The sequence below is a fragment of the Bos grunniens genome, chromosome 17 (assembly GCF_055505025.1).
Source record: "Bos grunniens cultivar Pamir isolate PY7600 chromosome 17, Bosgru_T2T1.0, whole genome shotgun sequence".
NCBI classification, from domain to species: Eukaryota; Metazoa; Chordata; class Mammalia; order Artiodactyla; family Bovidae; genus Bos; species Bos grunniens.
This window is the reverse complement of record NC_141181.1, coordinates 68,071,634-68,089,378: the sequence shown is the minus strand read 5'-3', so window position 1 is coordinate 68,089,378 and position 17,745 is coordinate 68,071,634. Positions and strand designations below refer to the sequence as shown.

Genomic DNA, 17,745 nt, shown 5'->3' with positions numbered 1-17,745 from the left:
ATCTTCTCTGCACTGCAAGAATTAGCTCAGTGCTACTGTCCCCCTTAGGGTTTTCTATGCTATGTTCTTTCCCATCTTACAGAGTGACCTAAGGGTGACCCTGGAGAAAGCTGCATCTTACAGGTGCCTGGAGCACTTCAATATTTTCTTCTTTATCCTTAAAATGACTTATGTCATTTATTTTTGGCATTGCCTTTACCACTGTATCTATTCCAGGTGGGCTTTTCTTATCAACATTGTATAGAAAGACTGTTGGTTTACACAGTATTGTTCTGTTTATCATTGCACATCTTAATGACCTCTCTTTTTGTCATATGGTTATAATTCACAAAATCTGTCATTATTTGCTGCCCATGTTTTGCCCACTGTTTATTTTACTCTCCTGCGGTGTTCTCAGTTTTTGCCATTGTTGAGTAGCTGTGCGGTCCAGGATGCTTTACGTGTAGGTCTGATCTGTGTGTCCATTATTTTTATTTTGAAATGAATCTGAAATGCAACATGGAGACTCCCTTGTCCAAGTGCTTCTGTAAGCAAACAAAGCTACCCCTATGTGCATAGCACTCTTGTCATTTGGCCTTTGGGGGAAGTTTCAAGGTTTTTTTTTTTTTTTAAAGCTAGGGATAATATACCCTTATTCCCAATAACTACATTCTATTAATCCACAATGAAACTTCCTTGATTTTTTAAAATGTTGTTCCCTATTTTGGTAATTACATTGTCTTTTTTACTTTATTTTTGTGGTTTCATTCATGCTTACCAACCAGATATCAGATGATCTACTTTTCTTGTAAATATATTTATATCACTGTATGTAATGTATTTCCCTTAAATCATTTATGAAAATACACAAATATAAGTATTAATATAAAGTGAGACTTTTTCATGACTCTCAAATTGTCCTTTTACTATTTTCCATTTTTCTTTTTTAGATCATCTTGCAGCAATTTCAGTTCATTATATCTTATAAATGTTTATGCAGATTTGGATGGTGTCGCATAGTCCTGCTGCCAACCACAGATTTAATAATACAATTACAAAGTGAGATTGAGTTTACCTTTATTTGTTCCTCTAAAGACAGCAGGGCTGCTTCTTGCTGAGGGTTCTCTTGTGTATATTTTCTCCCCTCTTGTTAATTTGGTAATCTAAAGACTATTACATTTATGGGCTATCACCTGTCGTGGTGTTTCTTTCAGCTCCAGAGGATCCAGGAAGCTGATTTTTATGACGTACTGGTGGAAAATGGCTTGAATGTATATAAGCTTTTCTCTCATAGTCATATTTGGGGTCACCTTTTATTTACCTGATTGTCCACCCTTGATAACTCTTTTTGTCTGATTTTCTTTTAGAAGGCGGTCACTTTTCATAGATGGCCTGTTTTTGAAATGTTGAAAAGAAAACAGAACTGACTTCTCCTGAAAAGACTGGGACTCTGATCCCAGCACTGCCATCTGCTATCCTATTGACCGGGCAAGGTTCTTCCTTTGCCTGCCCCTCGGTTGGTATCTGTAAAAGGGGCGTGGTAACGAGTAGCTCGTACTGTTGTTTTGAGAATCAAGCCATGGCACTTAAAGGCAGGCCCCTGTGGGACACCTGTGCCCTGCGGTGCGGTGCGCCGCTTCTCTTGGGGAGAGGAGTCGCGGTGGTGATGAGCTTCCTCTTGTCTTTGTGCTGTGGATGTGGAACAAACACTGCACAGCACACATGACCCTCTTGCTAAGCACTCGGTTCCTGGAAAACTGCCTTTTGCCTGAGTCTTAGTATATTTTTATCTAAAAGGTCTGGGAAAACCTAAAGTGATCCTTGATTCTTTTGCTTTGTCCTCTGTGAAGCAGTAGAACCCAGTGTCCTGGCTACCTTAAAGAAGTGTGCCAGGACTTAATCTTTAAGATGAATTTTCCTTACTTTACTTTCCACTCACTCTGACTACCATGTCTTCTGCCTTATTTCTTTAGAAGGTCTTTGAATCCTTTTGGAATGAAGTAGCATATAAATAAATCCATATGTGAACCCAGAAAAATATGAAATGACTTAGCTAAACGTGTCAGTTTTTTTTTTTTTTTCTTTTTCTTTTTTTGAGCAGGGTTAAGTTTTCCTTTTAGTATGAACCAAAGCTTTTTTTTTTTTTTCCAATTGTGGTAAAATGTACATAACATCAAATTGACCATTTTTAGTTGTGCAGTTATGTGGTGTTAAGTATACTCACAGGTTGTGCAGCCAGCCCTTCATCTGTCTCCAGATTTTCATCCTCCCCGATTGACACTTTGTACCTGTTTAAACAATAACTCCTCATCCCTCCTCCCCCCACCCCAGCTCCTGGTGACTACCAAGGTGCCTCCCGTAAGTGGAATCACACAGTATTTATCCTTTTTGTGACATGCCTGGTGATCTTTAACTTAGTTTCCTCTATAAGGAATTTGCTTAAGAAAAGATAGAAATTAAAATTAAGTTAATATTATGAACCTTACCTCTACACTTTGTTTACGGCAATACTTTGCTCTCATTACACTTCGCTTGCCTTCTTATGTGTTAGCAGTTGCTGTTCTCTCTGGATCCCTGTTCTGGAGATTCATTCCAAAATTGCTTTTCCCCAGTCTTCTGAATTTGCAGTTCAGTGTTATATTGTATCCAATAGTAATTGGTAGTGATATCACTAGGTTTTTAGGAAAGTTGAAGCCTTCTTAGTCATATATGGTAATGAAATGTTATAAGGATAAAATGGAAGGCTCCAGAATGTCTTCTTAGTACCTGGGACAGATTGAAGTCTGCACAATTTCAGTTACCTTAAGAATGATTCATAGGAGACAGTCAGTAGAATATCATCACTTTGGAATAAGGCATTGCACCTATTAATACATTTATTCCTCAATTCTGTAGATTTTAAAATTCTAAATATGTCTTAAATTTATCTCTTGTTTTCCATCTGTTTTGTCATTGCAAATATAGGACTTTTCCTCCAACTGACTTTCCAGGCTTCTTTCCAGTCCCTGCTTTTGCTTTCCTTCCAGAATGAATTTTCTACAATGTAAATGTGATCTGTCATTCTCTTATTCATAATTCTACATTTTCCTTTTTGCCTGCAGGATAAAGGCCAGCTGCTTTAGTATAAAAGATCTTACTTCTTTTATTCTCATCACTAAGATACTCCCACCTAAAACTACCTGCAGTTCCTGGAAAACACTGGTTTCTCGTAGCTCCAGTTTCTGTTCAGACATCACTACCTCCAGAAGGCATTCTCAGACCTACCTGGGACCTGCCTACCTTTCTCCTCAGGGGTCCCATAGCATATCCTACCAGTTCTGAGAAATCTGGATTGAAAGTTGTATCATTATTTTACATAGTATTAAGAAAATCAACTCCAGATGGCTCAGACAGTAAAGTATCTGCTTGCAATGTGGGAGACCTGGGTTTGATCCCTTTGTCAGGAAGATCCCCTGGAGAAGAGCATGGCAACCCACTCCAGTATTCTTGCCTGGAGAATCCCATGAACAGAGGAGCCTGGTGGACTATATAGTCCATGTGATCGCAGAGTCAGACACGGCTGAGCGACTAACACTTCACTTTTACTTTTAGACATAGAGATGGACTTCCCTGGTGGCTCAAATGGTAAAGAATTTGCCTGCAATGCAGGAGACCTGAGTTCGATCCCTGGGTTGGGACGATCCCCTGGAGGCGGGCATGGCAACCCACTCTGTTATTCTTGCCTGGAGAATCCCCAGGGACAGAGAAGCCCCGTGGGCTACAGTTCATGGGGTCACAAAGAGTCGAACAGATTGACCAACTAAGCACAGCACAGATATAGAAATAACCAGCCATTGTAAGGCACCATTGAGTTCATGGATTGTCACTGTTGTTTAGTCGCTTCAATCGTGTCTTACTCTTCGTGACCCTGTGGACTGTAGCCTGCCAGGCTCCTCTGTCCATGGGATTTCCCAGGCAAGAATATTGGAATAGATTATTAATTCCTTCTCCAGGGGATCTTCTCTACCCAGGGATTGAACCCACATCTCCTGCATTGGCAGGCAGATTCTATACCATTGAGCTACTAAGGAACTGCGAGTTCATGGATAATAAATCTCAAATTCACAGATGTTAATAGGTGAATAAATATGCAGTACTGATGAAATAAATATAGCATATCTTTTAACTGGGTATGATTATTTGCCTGTTACTAGCTTCTATTTAATACTACGTTCCTTCAGGTTTTTCAAGTGTGAGGAAATAAGACTTGGTTTATCTTAAATTCTTAAAGCCTTTACATTTTGAAAGCACATAACTATAGTGTTCAGTGATTGTTGCAAAGTACTTTTACATTCTTATGAAGTTGTTTTGACATTGGATATTTTATGTATTTTGCATAATTTCTGTAAAGAAACATATCTTTACAGGCTGCCAAATCTCTGTTCCATCTAGCCTGAGAAAAGCACACAATTAGTCCTTTTGCTAACAGCCTAAGTTTATTGTAGAATAGGAATTAGAATTGTAGAATAGTAGAGTTGGGATGAAACCTTATAGATCACCTAATCCAGCCTATACAGTTGTTTTTTTTTTTTTTTAATCTTTATTGAATTTGCTATATCATTGCTTTTGTTTTATGTTTTGGTTTTTTGGCTGCAAGGCATTTGGAATCTTAGCTCCCTGACCAGGGATTGAACCCACATCCCCTTCCCAGTAGCCTCTCAGTACCTTTCTTCTCCACTTAAAATCAGCTCTAATTGATTTCTAGTGTGAACAACTAAGACTGTTGTGTGGTGTGGTATCAGAGAGCCTGAACCTGAATCCTGCAGTGGGTTCTTGGCATGGCTGTGTCCCAAGCTGTCTGCCCTTGCATGCACTTAAGTACTCAGATTCTTCATTTCTAAAATAAAAGGTGGTTTCAAGTTCTTTTCAGCTCTAAAATTGTTATTTTTGCTCCTGCTGATTGGCCAGTGGTGTGCTAATATGCTCATCACTGGCTGCCAAGTCCAGCAGGTACCACCAAAATTCTGCTCCCAGTTGTTTGAGTATGGCGTTGTTCTTTTCCTGTTCCAGCAATTCCTGGGTTCTTTGCCTGTGTTTAACCCTGTTGGTTCGCAAGTGTTTACTGGTATTGTGCGCTGCTTGCATCTTGACAGGTGTAAAAATGTTCTTTGTTCTCTGTTTAGTGATCTGATTGAAGGGAAAAAAATGCTCTAGGCACCAGTAGGTTTCGAGGTTTCCGTGGTAATGTTGATTCAGACGAGAGCTCCTTAGTGAGTGGAGATTTGAAGTCATAAATTACATTTTAATGCAGTACTGTTGGCCAAGAGATTCACAATTTAAAGAGACCAACCTTTTAATAGTTTTTTTTTTTTTTTAACATAGGCACAGTGGAATAACTAAGAAACAGTTTTTCAGGGAAGCTAACAACTTAAGTGTTGTAAGTGCTGCCTCACTGTAGGGTTATAGTCATTAGCTCTGCGATTGTCTTTGGAAAAAAGAAAAGAGGAAGAAGGAGCTTAAAGGTCATCCACTTTGAAACCTAGCTTCGGATGGAAAGAATCTCCTTGTGGCTTCCTGACCCCTAATCTATGTCCTTTCCACCATATGAAAATAAAAAAGCTAAACATTACTTTGTCTTTCATCTTACCTTAGTAAACTCAGATGATTTCTTGATGGTTTCATTTGTCACCACAACAGAAATTGATAGTACTTTTTTATATGGTCATGCTAGTCTCAGGAACAGCAGGGTACACTGGGTTGTCCGTGAAGATGATGGCTATTTGTTGAGAGAGCTGCTTTTGTATCTTCTAGGGAAAAAGGTGGAAAGAGTTTATTAATCAGTCATTCAGATTCAGGTTTAACAAACATTTCATTCATTGAATGCCAGATGTGTTAGGAGCTTTCACCTATATAGAAATGGTTTATAATAAAGTATTAAACAGTCCTATAATGGTCTTCAGATTTAGCTGGGAAAATATTTTAAAAATTAACACACGTGAAGCATCTCTAAAAAGGTTAAGGGCCAAACTGCAATACTAACTATAAAAATAAATCAGAAGTTTAGATCCAAGGATTAATGTGAGCTGGAGGACCTGGGGATAGTACAGGCATACCTCATATTACTGCATTTCACTTTATTGTGCTTCACAGATATTGTTTCTTTTTCTTTTTTTTTTTTTAACAAATGGAAGGTCTGCGTCAACCCTGCATCAAGTGAGTCTATTGATGCCATTTTTCCAACAGCATTTGCTCACTTCATGTCTCTGTGTCACATTTTGACAATTCTTGCAATATTTCAAACTTTTTCATTATTATTGTATTTGTTCTGGTGGTCTGTGATCTGTTAATTTTGATGTTGCTATTGGATCACTGAAGGCTCAAGATGATGGTTAGCATTTTTTTTTAGCAATAAAGTATTTTTAATTCATGGGATTTTTTAGACACAGTGCCATTGCACACCTAATAGGTGACAGTATAGTGTGGACATAACTTTGATACGCATGGAAGCCAAACACTGTGTGCGATGTGGTTTATTGTGACATTTGCTCTATTGCAGTGGTCTGGAGGCAGACCCACAGCATCTCTGAGGTCTGCTTGGATATGTAGCAGTGGGACTTGAGTGATGTACCTGTGGTACTTTGAGAGGGCAGCAGGTCAGAGAAGAGAGAACTATTCAGGGAAAGTGATGGGTCCTAATCAAAGAAAGACCAGCAGAGAGGAAGAGTGTGGCGTACGCCTGGAGATTGAAGTAAGGAAATTGCTGGACTGACCTTGGTGTTATCCAGTCATGTGAAGTGACAGTGAGGCTGTAGCTGGATGAAAAGCTTGAAGAGTTTGTACCTGAAATGGACCATAGGAAGTTTGAGAAACCGTTGTTTCTAGTGCGTATTAGAAAGGGTTGTTTTGTGTATTCTCCTACATTCTCTGTTTTCTTTTGTTTTTCTTCAGACTCCCTCGAACCCACTTATCAGCAGCTTCAGAAAATGAAACTGGACAAGAGCCCCTTTGTGGTTGTCTCTGTGGTTGGACAGGAGCTCCTGACAGCTGGCCATCACGGGGCCTCTGTGGTTGTCTTAGAAGCCGCTCTGAAGATTGGCACCTGCAGCCTCAAGCTGAGAGGTTCCGTTTTCTCTGCACTGAGCAGTGCTTACTGGTCTCTCGGGAACACAGAGAAGAGCACTGGATACATGCAGCAGGACTTGGATGTAGCCAAGACCTTAGGTAGAGTTATGTTTTTCTCCTTTATTTGAGTGCAGAAAGGAAATGAAGAAAACGGATTAACCTGACATGAATGGGATTGAAATGTGCAATGAAAACATGTGCAGTGAAAAGTGATTCTACCTCTAGAACATTCCGTGTTTTAGAGTACTCAAGTCTTCAGGGCTTTACATTTAACAAGATATCAGTGTTCCAAAAGGACAAAAGATATGGATGAACATGCACATTGCCTTCTCAGATATATGGGCTCACTGATTTAATATCTCAAATGGTAGTATTTGTGGGATCTTTCACTTAAATTTACATTTTCGCCTACAAGAATGTGCCATCATTTTGTTGGAGTAGACAGTGCAGAGCAGTGGTTTAGAGTGTGAACTGAGGAACCAAGCTGCTGAGTTTAGAATCTTGACTCTGCTACTTACTGGCTGTGTGACTTTTGGCAAGTTGCCCAACCTCTCTGTGCTGCCGTTTCCTCATTTAAAAAAAAAAAGTGGTTTATGATAATCATCACATTTGATTATTTAAGGACTTGGAAGATTGCAGTAAGAGAAGAGATGTGGTGAGTCTACTGTTGACATACTTGTAAAAAAGCAACATATAATAGGTTTGGAGTCAAGTGACTGAACCAACCAACAAGATCATGGTTGTTCAGAACCAAGGCAATGACCTCTCATTTCCAGGAAACTTATGTCCCTGGCTGCAGTTATATGTTGTAACATCAATAACGGTTGTTCAGAAGTTTAACTTCTAGGACCATAACTTCCCACATGGAGTCTTTTAGAGGAAGAAAAAAAAAAAAAGGCAAATGAAATTTTAACTAGTAAACCTGTGGCTTTCAAATTAAGATGGCCTTTATATATTATAAATAATGCTGTAACTTAGAGAAATATTCTCTTTTTTTTTTTTTAAACCCAATTCAGGTGACCAGACAGGAGAATGCCGAGCTCATGGGAACCTGGGCTCTGCATTCTTCTCCAAGGGAAATTACCGGGAGGCTCTCACTAACCACAGGCATCAGTTGGTGCTTGCCATGAAACTCAAGGATCGAGAGGTAGGAAGTTTACCTGAAGACCAAAACCAGTTTGTTTGAAACATGAGATATTTTTCTTTTTTGATGCTCAAAATGTTTTAATTATCTTAATATATTACTTTCAGAAGTTGATAATCATTGCTTCTAGCTTTCATCTACAAAGAGGTGTTGGACATTTGTCACATACAAGGCTTGGGGATATAGAGATAAATGAGACTTGGCTTCTGACCTCAGGATCTAGTAGCTTGTCAGGTGCAGTGTTCTTATGCTCTTCACATGTGCTGTGGATATGTGTAAAACTAGCCAAAAGCTGTATCAGTATGATATATCCATTAAATTAAGGAAGCACACATTATGCTTTGTCAGGGATGGAGTAGTATTGCTACGAATACTTCACACTGTTTCTTTGGTGGATTTTAACTCTGGTGATAGAGACATATTCAGTCTCATCAAGAGAGCTGAATTGTAATGACAGAGAAATATCACCTTAGTCTTTTCTAGATAAATGAAATGTAAAATTCTTAGAGACTTGATGTCTAGTAGATGCTCATGATGGTCCCTGCAGAGTGGAAAGAGGGTGGGGTTTGGTGGGAGACAGACCCAGATTTGACTGCCTGCTCCAATTCATCTTGGCTTGGGAATTTTGGGGAAGTTGTTGTTTAACTTCTCTTTGCCTCTTGTTTCTCATTCAGAAAATGATGATTCCATTCATTCTGTACACAGTTGTGATAGGATTATAAATAATATATGTAAAGTACCTAACATGGTACCTGGAATTCCATAAATGGTAATAGTAATATAATATTATAAATGAGAAAGAGAAGGTTAATAGCTGAGGCAACAATAAATTTATGAATTAATCTATATGGTGGGAAATAAGTTCAGTTACATTTGTATCTTAGAATTTCACTGTAGGACATTATGGAGATTAATTATATTATTTAAATGACCCAGGATCTTCATTTCTCTAGAACACAGTCAGGTATTAGAAAGGAATGGTAAAGAAAAAAGCCTTTACTTCAGTGGCATGCTCGAGTCTCCCCTTGGGAATGCTGGACTTCTACAAAGTCTCTCTCATCCATGAGTGTCAGATAAAAGCCTTGGAAAGCTACCAAGGGCTGTGACGTTTTGGCAGTTTTATTCCCAAGAGAGTTGCCTACACACTTTTCTCTTTGCCTATTTACTCTTAGTTTACAAGTAATCCTTATAAGCCAGATGATCTGATTTCTTGATGTTAAAAGGATGAAAAACAGGGCTCAGCTTTCTAGAGACAAATATACTGATAGCATTAAGAAGTTAAGGCAGGTTTAAAAACTAAAATAGCATAGGTATCTAGATAGGGCCATTTAGTGTAGGTCCAGATAGCTGTAAGTATGTCAAGAGCTGGGTTTATACCCTGTTTTCCTAACCTTTGAGGTGTATATGTTAGCCAAATTACTGGATAGATTAGAAAGACTTTTAATTAGGGGCAGAGGGTTGTGATAGGTATTAAAAAAGGAAAGCATCCTAATTCACTGCCAAGATTCTGTCCTTCCAGAGGAGGCAGGAAGTGATATAGACTTGAGGAAACTCTGTGAAACAGGCAGAACTCAAGCTGGCCTCTGAGAGAGATGTAGAAATTGGCATATGAGGTCTAAAACAGGTATTTTCCACCATTCTATTATATATATCATGTATATAGTCACAGATTCTTGGTTTTTAAAATATGTAATATATATTAGTTATATCTAATTACATAAATATTATACATGAAAATATTTTCCTCTTAATGTTAAACATTTCTTCATTTTATTAAATGGTCTTCATTTTATTAAATGAAGGTCTTTTATCATCATGCATTTAATCTATCTCCCTACTGTTATACAGGCTTCCCAGGTGGTACTAGTGGTATAGAACCCACCTGCCAATGCAGGAGACATAAAAGACACGGGTTCAAGCCCTGTGTCGGGAAGATTCCCTGGAGGGCATGGCAGCCCACTCCCGTATTCTCCCCTGGACAGAGGAGCCTGATGGGCTACAGTACAGTCCATCGGATTGCAAAGAGTCAGACATGACTGAAGTGATCGCACACACGCACTGTTACACGTTTAGTTTGTTTCAAATTTTTTGGTATTGTAAAATGCAGAAAAACTTGTTTGTAGATCAGTCTTTGAACATATCTTTCATTATTTCCTTTGGTTAAATGGACTTAGAACATTAAGACTTCTGATATGGATTGCTAAATTCCTCTCAGAAGGGCTGTGTCTATTTCAGTTCTACGAACAGTGGATAAAAGCTAACAATAGGCATTATTGTTAAAACTAAAAGGTCAGCTTGGTGTTTAAAAGTGGTATGTTATTATTTTGATTTACATTTCTATGCTTGCTATTGGGTTGACTATTTAAAAATTTTCTTTTATAAAGATTTTTAATTTTCAAACTATTTTCTGTTGCAATATTGGTTATTTTATATTGATGTGATTTTGGACATTGCTGTGTCATTCTACTGACCTGTTGGGCAATTTGTGTTCTAGTTTTATTTACTCTTGCTCTATATTTTTCATATACTACAAATCCCATATCATCATTATTATTCTTAATGTCTAGGATATTCTTGTCTCTCCCTCTCCCACCAAATGAATTTTAAAATCATTTTGTCAAATTTTGGAGACTCTCCTATTGTGGTATTTACTGAAACTTTATTAAATTTACATGTTATGGATAACTTGATGTAGTTAATAGTTGATCTTCTATTTAAGAGCCTGGTCTATTCTGTCATTTACTCTTTTATACCCCTCACTGATCTACACTTTTGGAGAGTAGATATTTAATATATACTGTTGGAAATGGGATACTTTTTCATTGTGTCTTTCCTAAAAATTAGTTACTAATGGCATATAGAAAAGGTGTTTACTTTGCAGATTTTATAAGTGACCATGCAAAAATTCTCTCATCATAGCTCATGGTTTTTTGTTGATTTCCTTAGATTTTCTTGTAATGCAGACTTTTTGCAAATAATGACAGTTTTGTGCATTTCTATCCTTATGTTATACCCCTACTTTTTCTTTTCTTTTAGTTATTGCCCTGGTTAGAACTTTGAAAACTCTTCCCCCCAAAGCAATCATACCCTTTGAGTATAAAAAGTTTGGAGGATGTACTTTTGAATGATTATCCTCCTCTAACATTGTGTCTGTGACCTCGAATTGTATCCTGGTTTTTCTTCTGCATTGTTTTGATATTGAAATAAAGTACGGGAAGCTGCCTTTTGAAGCAGAGATTAACCACTTAAATACTATGACTGGTGAGAAAACCAAGCCGCATCTTTCTGCCTCTTACATCTTTGCTATAATACATTTTAAGGTTTTACCAAGTAAGAAGAAGCAGCCTGAAACCACTGTCCACTTACCTTAAAGAGCAGTATGTTTTTCTTTTGTACAACTGTTCTCAGATACTCAATAGGAGAGAGCAGGCACTTTCATTCTAACTAGCCTTCTATCTATGTTAGCAGTTGCAAAATAAATTTCAGGTAGCCACAGAGACCTTCCTGTGAGCTAATTTTAATTGTCAGAAGAGTGCATGAGTTACATTGTTTTAGAAATGTTATTCTCTATTCAGGAAATCTGATATACACATATGCTGATGACTTGGAAGTTTTTGTTTTATTTTTTATCAGTCTGATTTCTCTCCTGGGCTTCATATTTCTTTATCCAAATACATCCTGGACACCCGTCTTCAGTTTAATATGCCCGACTTAGCCCTCGATCAGTGCTGACTTCTGCTGTCACCATTTGTCCTCTTGCCCAAGCCACCTCACTCGCATGTTTGATTTGTTACTGGGTTCTCTTCTTTCTATAAAAGAAATCTCTTTTCTGGTGCCTTCCTTCTGCCATATCATCTTGTCTGGACTGTTGCAGTAGCCTCCTCTCAGAACTTTCTGTACTTTTTAACAGGTGCTCTCCTCCAAGCAAAGAAGAGAAGGTGTCTACTACCTGAATCTGTGATTGTAGCCTGAAGCTACTGCCATAAGAATTTAACTTTTTCAAGTGTGGTGTAGTGGCCAAGAGTGTGAACTTAGTTATTAGACACACTTGGGATTGAATGTTGGCTTGGCCACTTATTATTATGTCCCTGAAACTCTTCTAAGTGTGATGGACATGTGAGTTGTTTCCAATTTTTGGCTGTTATGGAAAAGCTACTATAAATATATATCTTTAGGTAAACATCAGCACTTAACATCTGTTAAATGTTTGGTCATGCATATGTTCAGGTTTATTAAGATTTTTACCAGTTTTCCAAAGTAGTTGTACCAAGTTTTATCATCAGCAATATAAGGGATTGTTGTGTTAGTCACTCAGTCATGTCCAACTCTTTGTGATCCCATAGACTGTAGCCTGCCAGGCTCTGTCCATGAAATTTTCCATGCAAGTATACTGGAGTAGGTTGCCATTTCCTTACTGAGCCACAGTAAGGATTCAAAAAAGCATTATTATGGGTGTTATCATTGTCATGATCATTTAAATGATTCATATGAATGTTGCATATCCTGTATAAGATCAGTTTTTATTGTAGTGTAAAATTGTTTTCCTCCAGATAGTCAGGTAAACTGGACACTGTTAGAAAAAGTATGGTTAGGAGCTCTGCACACCTCTTGTCGCACTGGACTATTTAAGTACTCTAATTTGTGAAATCTGTTTTAACTCTGCCCTGATACTAGTTTCTTCTTTTTCTGAACCATCATTGACAGAGCTCTTTTAGTTACCCTTCTAAAATTCATTTCAGATCAGGTAATTTTCCTGCTTAAAAGCCTTTGACAACTTTTTGTTGCCTTTAAAATAAAGTCCAAATTCCTCCATAATCTTCTTCTTTAACTTTTCTTCAACTGCTCTGTGTGTCAGACACCTTATAATCTGTTCATATAAGTCTATTTGCCATACTTTGTTAAAAGTGCCTTATACTTTATCCTCTGTGTGTTTACTTATTATGGTCCCTCTGCATAGAAAATCTTTTCCTTGACTCCTCAGCAATGTTTTCTGTCATCCAGGTTTGTTTGAATTGTCTCTGCTCACTAAAGCTCTTTCTCAGTTTCTGTTTTTTTCTATCCAATATTATACAAATATTGGTGAAGGCCAGTTTACCAATCCTTCTTTCTCTTTTTTTTAATGGTTAGTGCCTTCTGTGTCCTGTTTAAGAAAATGTTTGTGTATCCCAAGGTCGTGAAGCTAGTCTCCTGTAAGGCTTTATTGTTTTACCTTTACATTTTGCTCTGCTGCCACCTGGAGTTTACTTTTGTGTTTGGGTTGGCGCAGGTATCAAACTTCAGTCCCCCCATGTGAATACCCAGTTGCCCCAGCACCGTGTATTCACAGGACTGCACTGGGTGCCACTTTTGTCAGAGACAAGGTGATGTGTGCTATTGATCTCTTTGTCTGTCTTTATGACAGTAGCATATTACTTAATTACTGTAGCTTGTTATTGACTCTAGAAATTCTTATGGCTTTGTTCTTCAAAACTGTTTTGGCCATTCCAGGTTCTTTACATTCATATATATGTTGGGTGGCTCAAGGGTGAAGAATCTGCCTTCAAGTGTAGGAGACACAGGAGATGCAGATTCAATCCCTGGGTCAGGAAGATCCCTTGGAGGAGGAAATGGCAACCCACTCCAGTATTTTTTCCTGGAAAATTTCATGGACAGAGGAGCCTGGTGGGCTATAGTCCATGGGGTCTCAAAGAGTCCAACACGACTGAGTGATTGAGCATACAGCACATAAATATATAAAACATATATATGTCTTAGAATTAGCTTATAGTCCCCCCTCCCTTCACTCAAACATCCTGCTGAAATTTTGATTGGGGTAGCATTGAATCTATAAATATATTTGAATTTCATAGTCCATGGACATGGTATGTTTCTTCATTTATTAGGTCTTGTAAAATCTCTTCCAGCAATGTTTTATAGTTTTCAATATAGAACTATTGTATATCTTTGTTTAGTTTTATCCTTAGGTTTTCTGTGTGTGTGTGTACATGTATGCATGCACACACCTGGGTGTGTTATTGTAAATGATATTGTTACATTTTATTTTTCCCTGGTCCCCCTTTTTCTAGCTGGATGTTCATTGACCCTTGGAATAAGTATGTTTGTTCAGCCATCCATATTCCCATACTGCTTGGTTTTTTGCTATTGTGTTTTTACCATTACATAAGTAATATATGAGTTATTGATGTAAAAGATTAAAACACAATCCATTCCAGAAGTGATCACTGTTACCAGCTTGAAGTGTATTGTTTAGATCTATGCCATCTGCTTTGGTAGCCACTGATACATGTGGCTGTTGAGCATTTACAATGTGTGTGCTTTTAATTGAGATGTGCCATAAATGCAAAATACACACTGGACTTTGAAGGCTTAGAATGAAAAAAGAGTGCTGAGTATTTCATTACTAAGTCTGCATATTGATGGCAATATAGTGATAATATTTTAGATACATTGAGTTAAATAAAATATGTTATAAAAGTTAATTTTATTTTTCTTTTATCTTTTTCTGTGGTTGCTAGAAAGTTTAAATTATTATGTTTGTATTATACACCATGGCTCTAGCTATTTTCTTTTATGGCTTTGTTTTTCTGGATGGGAATATGATACTGTTTTCCAAATGATTTTTTCACTCAATAGTCTTGAACCTCTTTTCATGTTAGAACATACAGATCAACTGTGTTCTTTTGAACTTCTTTGTAGTATATGTATTATGAATGTGCCATTCATCTGCTGGTGGAATGTTCAGGGAGGTTTGTTTTTCCTTTTACAAACATGTCTGCAGGAGAAAAGACCTTTTACAAGTCTTTTTATACACATTTAGGACGAGAGTAGTGTGTGACAAGTGGGATTGCTGGATCAACAAGTATTATACTTTAAGTTAAAAGAGTTTCCCCAATGATCACCGTAAGGGATATTTTAAACCCATTAGCACATAACATTAATTTTTAGATTTTTTTCAAATTGTTTGGCAGACTGTAGCCCTTAGTGATACCTCAGTTATGGTGCCTATTGATTATTTGTTTGTAATATGGTCTTCTGACATTATTAACTGGCAGCTTCTGGGGGGAAAGGAGGATAACTTACTTATATTGATTATCTCATTTATTAATTAATTCATTCAAAGCATGCTTATCACGTGATTACTGGGTGCCCAGTGCTATAATGCCTTTGGGTGTAAAGCTGAATCTGCTATTGCTCCTGCCCTCAAGGAGTGCAAGTCTGGCAGACCTCCTGCAGTGTTCCAGCCCCATACTGGTGAATGCTTGTCGCCTGGAGGAAGAGCACTGAGGGTGTGCAGTGGGTACAGTGTGCTCTCTCTTTGGCTCTTGTAAATGCTGGTCTTTGTTCACTCAGATCTGGAGAGGGAACGTTATGAAGCCCAGGAGATTACTGGGTTTAGGAATATTGATACCTAATATTGATACCTTTACTCATTTTTTTTCTTTGCTGTCAGTAACTAAAATCTAAAATACACATTTAATGAGGATACTTTTTATATTTTCATAATGCTTCCCACATTGCTAAGTCACTTCAGTCGTGTCTGACTCTGTGCGACCCCATAGACAGCAGCCCACCAGGCTCCTCCGTCCCTGGGATTCTCCAGGCAAGAACACTGGAGTGGGTTGCCATTTCCTTCTCCAATGCATAAAAGTGAAAGTGAAGTCGCTCAGTTGTGTCCGACTCTGTGCGACCCCATGGACTGCCGCCTACCAGGCTCCTCTGTCCATGGGATTTTCCAGGCAAGAGTACTGGAGTGGGGTGCCATTGCCTTCTCTGGCCTCCCACATTAAAGATCTTTTAAAATGAAATTTCACTGTTTGTGATTTTGAAAATTAAAGGTAAATCGTAATCCTTATCAGTTTATGACACCTGTGGGTTCACAGGAACAGTTAGTGTCTCCCCAGAGAAACCACTTGACTTTGTGAGAAGATTGAGCCTTCTGGATTTCTTTCAGGATGTAACTACAGGAAATTAATTAGATGATTTTTTATGACATCATCCTGAACAGCACTTTCTCTGAAAACAATGCTGTTTTTCTTGGACCTTTTTGCAGACATTTTCTACACTGTGTATATTAGTATATTAGTAGCCCTAATGTGAGATCCATGCAAAGGTTTGTGGGGCAGGGGGTGGCATGTGTTTGAGAGAGAGAGACAAAGAAGGAATGCAGAGAGGTAATAATTTTACTTTCAGTAGTACAGGAGAGTAGGTTAAAAGGTGAAAAACATTCCATTTTAGCAGAGAGCCATATCCTCAGAGGGAATATTAAGTTCAGGAGGTGAATGCTTGGCAACCTTGCCAGTGGTGTGTTTATCTTACAGGCTTTTGAGAAACAAATAAGAGTGTTAAGCTGTAACTCAGCAAATCACTGAAGACGGTAGGACTTGGAAAGTGGACGTTTGGTGGAGAATGGAGATAAGACATAAATTTCTTGATTGTGCTCTTTGTGTAAATTGGCTCAGTCAGACCTTTGGGGCCTGTAATGAGTTATTAAAAGCTCTTTTTCTCTTGCTGGCAGAATAGTTATTACATCAAAATAAATGGGCACACCCAGTGAATATGTGTGTGTGTGTATGTAACGTATGATGTGTTTGCAAATCTTTGTGCCCTCAGCTTTTCCATTTTTTCTGGCTATAATTTTTTCAAGTTTGATTTATCATAACTCATCCATTATATTTTTGGTTGTCCTCTTCCAGCTATAGCATTTTGCATTCTCCTTCTCTTCAGGGTAGCAGGAGTTTCAGACTAGAATTGGGAGATCTCAGTTTGAGTCCTGATTTTGCCACCAGCAGCTATGTATCATGGGCGGACCTCTTCTGGAAACTCTTGGTTGCTGGTTTCTGTAAACAGAAAGATCAGATCAGATGACTTTTAGAGTCATATTGCCCAAGGCAGTAGCCATTAGCCACATATTTAAATTAAGTAGAATTAAATAAAGTAGAAGGATCTTTGGTCTGAGTGGAAGGAGAGAGTGGTGGTATCATCTCTGCATCAGTGAGATTGGGCGTGCTCACCTTGACTACATGGCCAGTGGCCTGTTCTTGCAGCACTGTCTATGGGGAGCCACCTCTTCCTGTATCGCAAAAGGTGATAGAATAGGGCAGGGACTAAGATATCAGATCAGTCACTCAGTCGTGTCCGACTCTTTGCCACCCCATGAATCACAGCACGCCAGGCCTCCCTGTCCATCACCAACTCCCGGAGTTCACTGAGACTCACGTCCAACGAGCCCGTGATGCCATCCAGCCATCTCATCCTCTGTTGTCCCCTTCTCCTCCTGCCCCCAATCCCTCCCAGCATCAGTCTTTTCCAATGAGCCAACTCTTCGCATGAGGTGGTCAAAGTACTGGAGTTTCAGCTTTAGCATCATTCCTTCCAAAGAAATCCCAGGGCTGATCTCCTTCAGAATGGACTGGTTGGATCTCCTTGCAGTCCAAGGGACCCTCAAGAGTCTTCTCCAACACCACAGTTCAAAAGCATCAATTCTTCGGCACTCAGCCTTCTTCACAGTCCAACTCTCACAT

At 38.5% G+C, this 17,745-nt stretch overlaps 1 protein-coding gene across 1 annotated transcript in view; it reads left to right on the top strand.

Moving 5' to 3' along the window:
- Positions 1-17,745, top strand: part of TTC28 (tetratricopeptide repeat domain 28) — a 410,194-nt gene that overhangs the window by 127,745 nt on the left and 264,704 nt on the right. The window contains exons 3-4 of the mRNA XM_086348496.1: positions 6,907-7,179; positions 8,097-8,227. Of these exons, the coding sequence (XP_086204622.1) occupies positions 6,907-7,179; positions 8,097-8,227 (404 nt within the window). The remainder of the gene's footprint in view (positions 1-6,906; positions 7,180-8,096; positions 8,228-17,745) is intronic.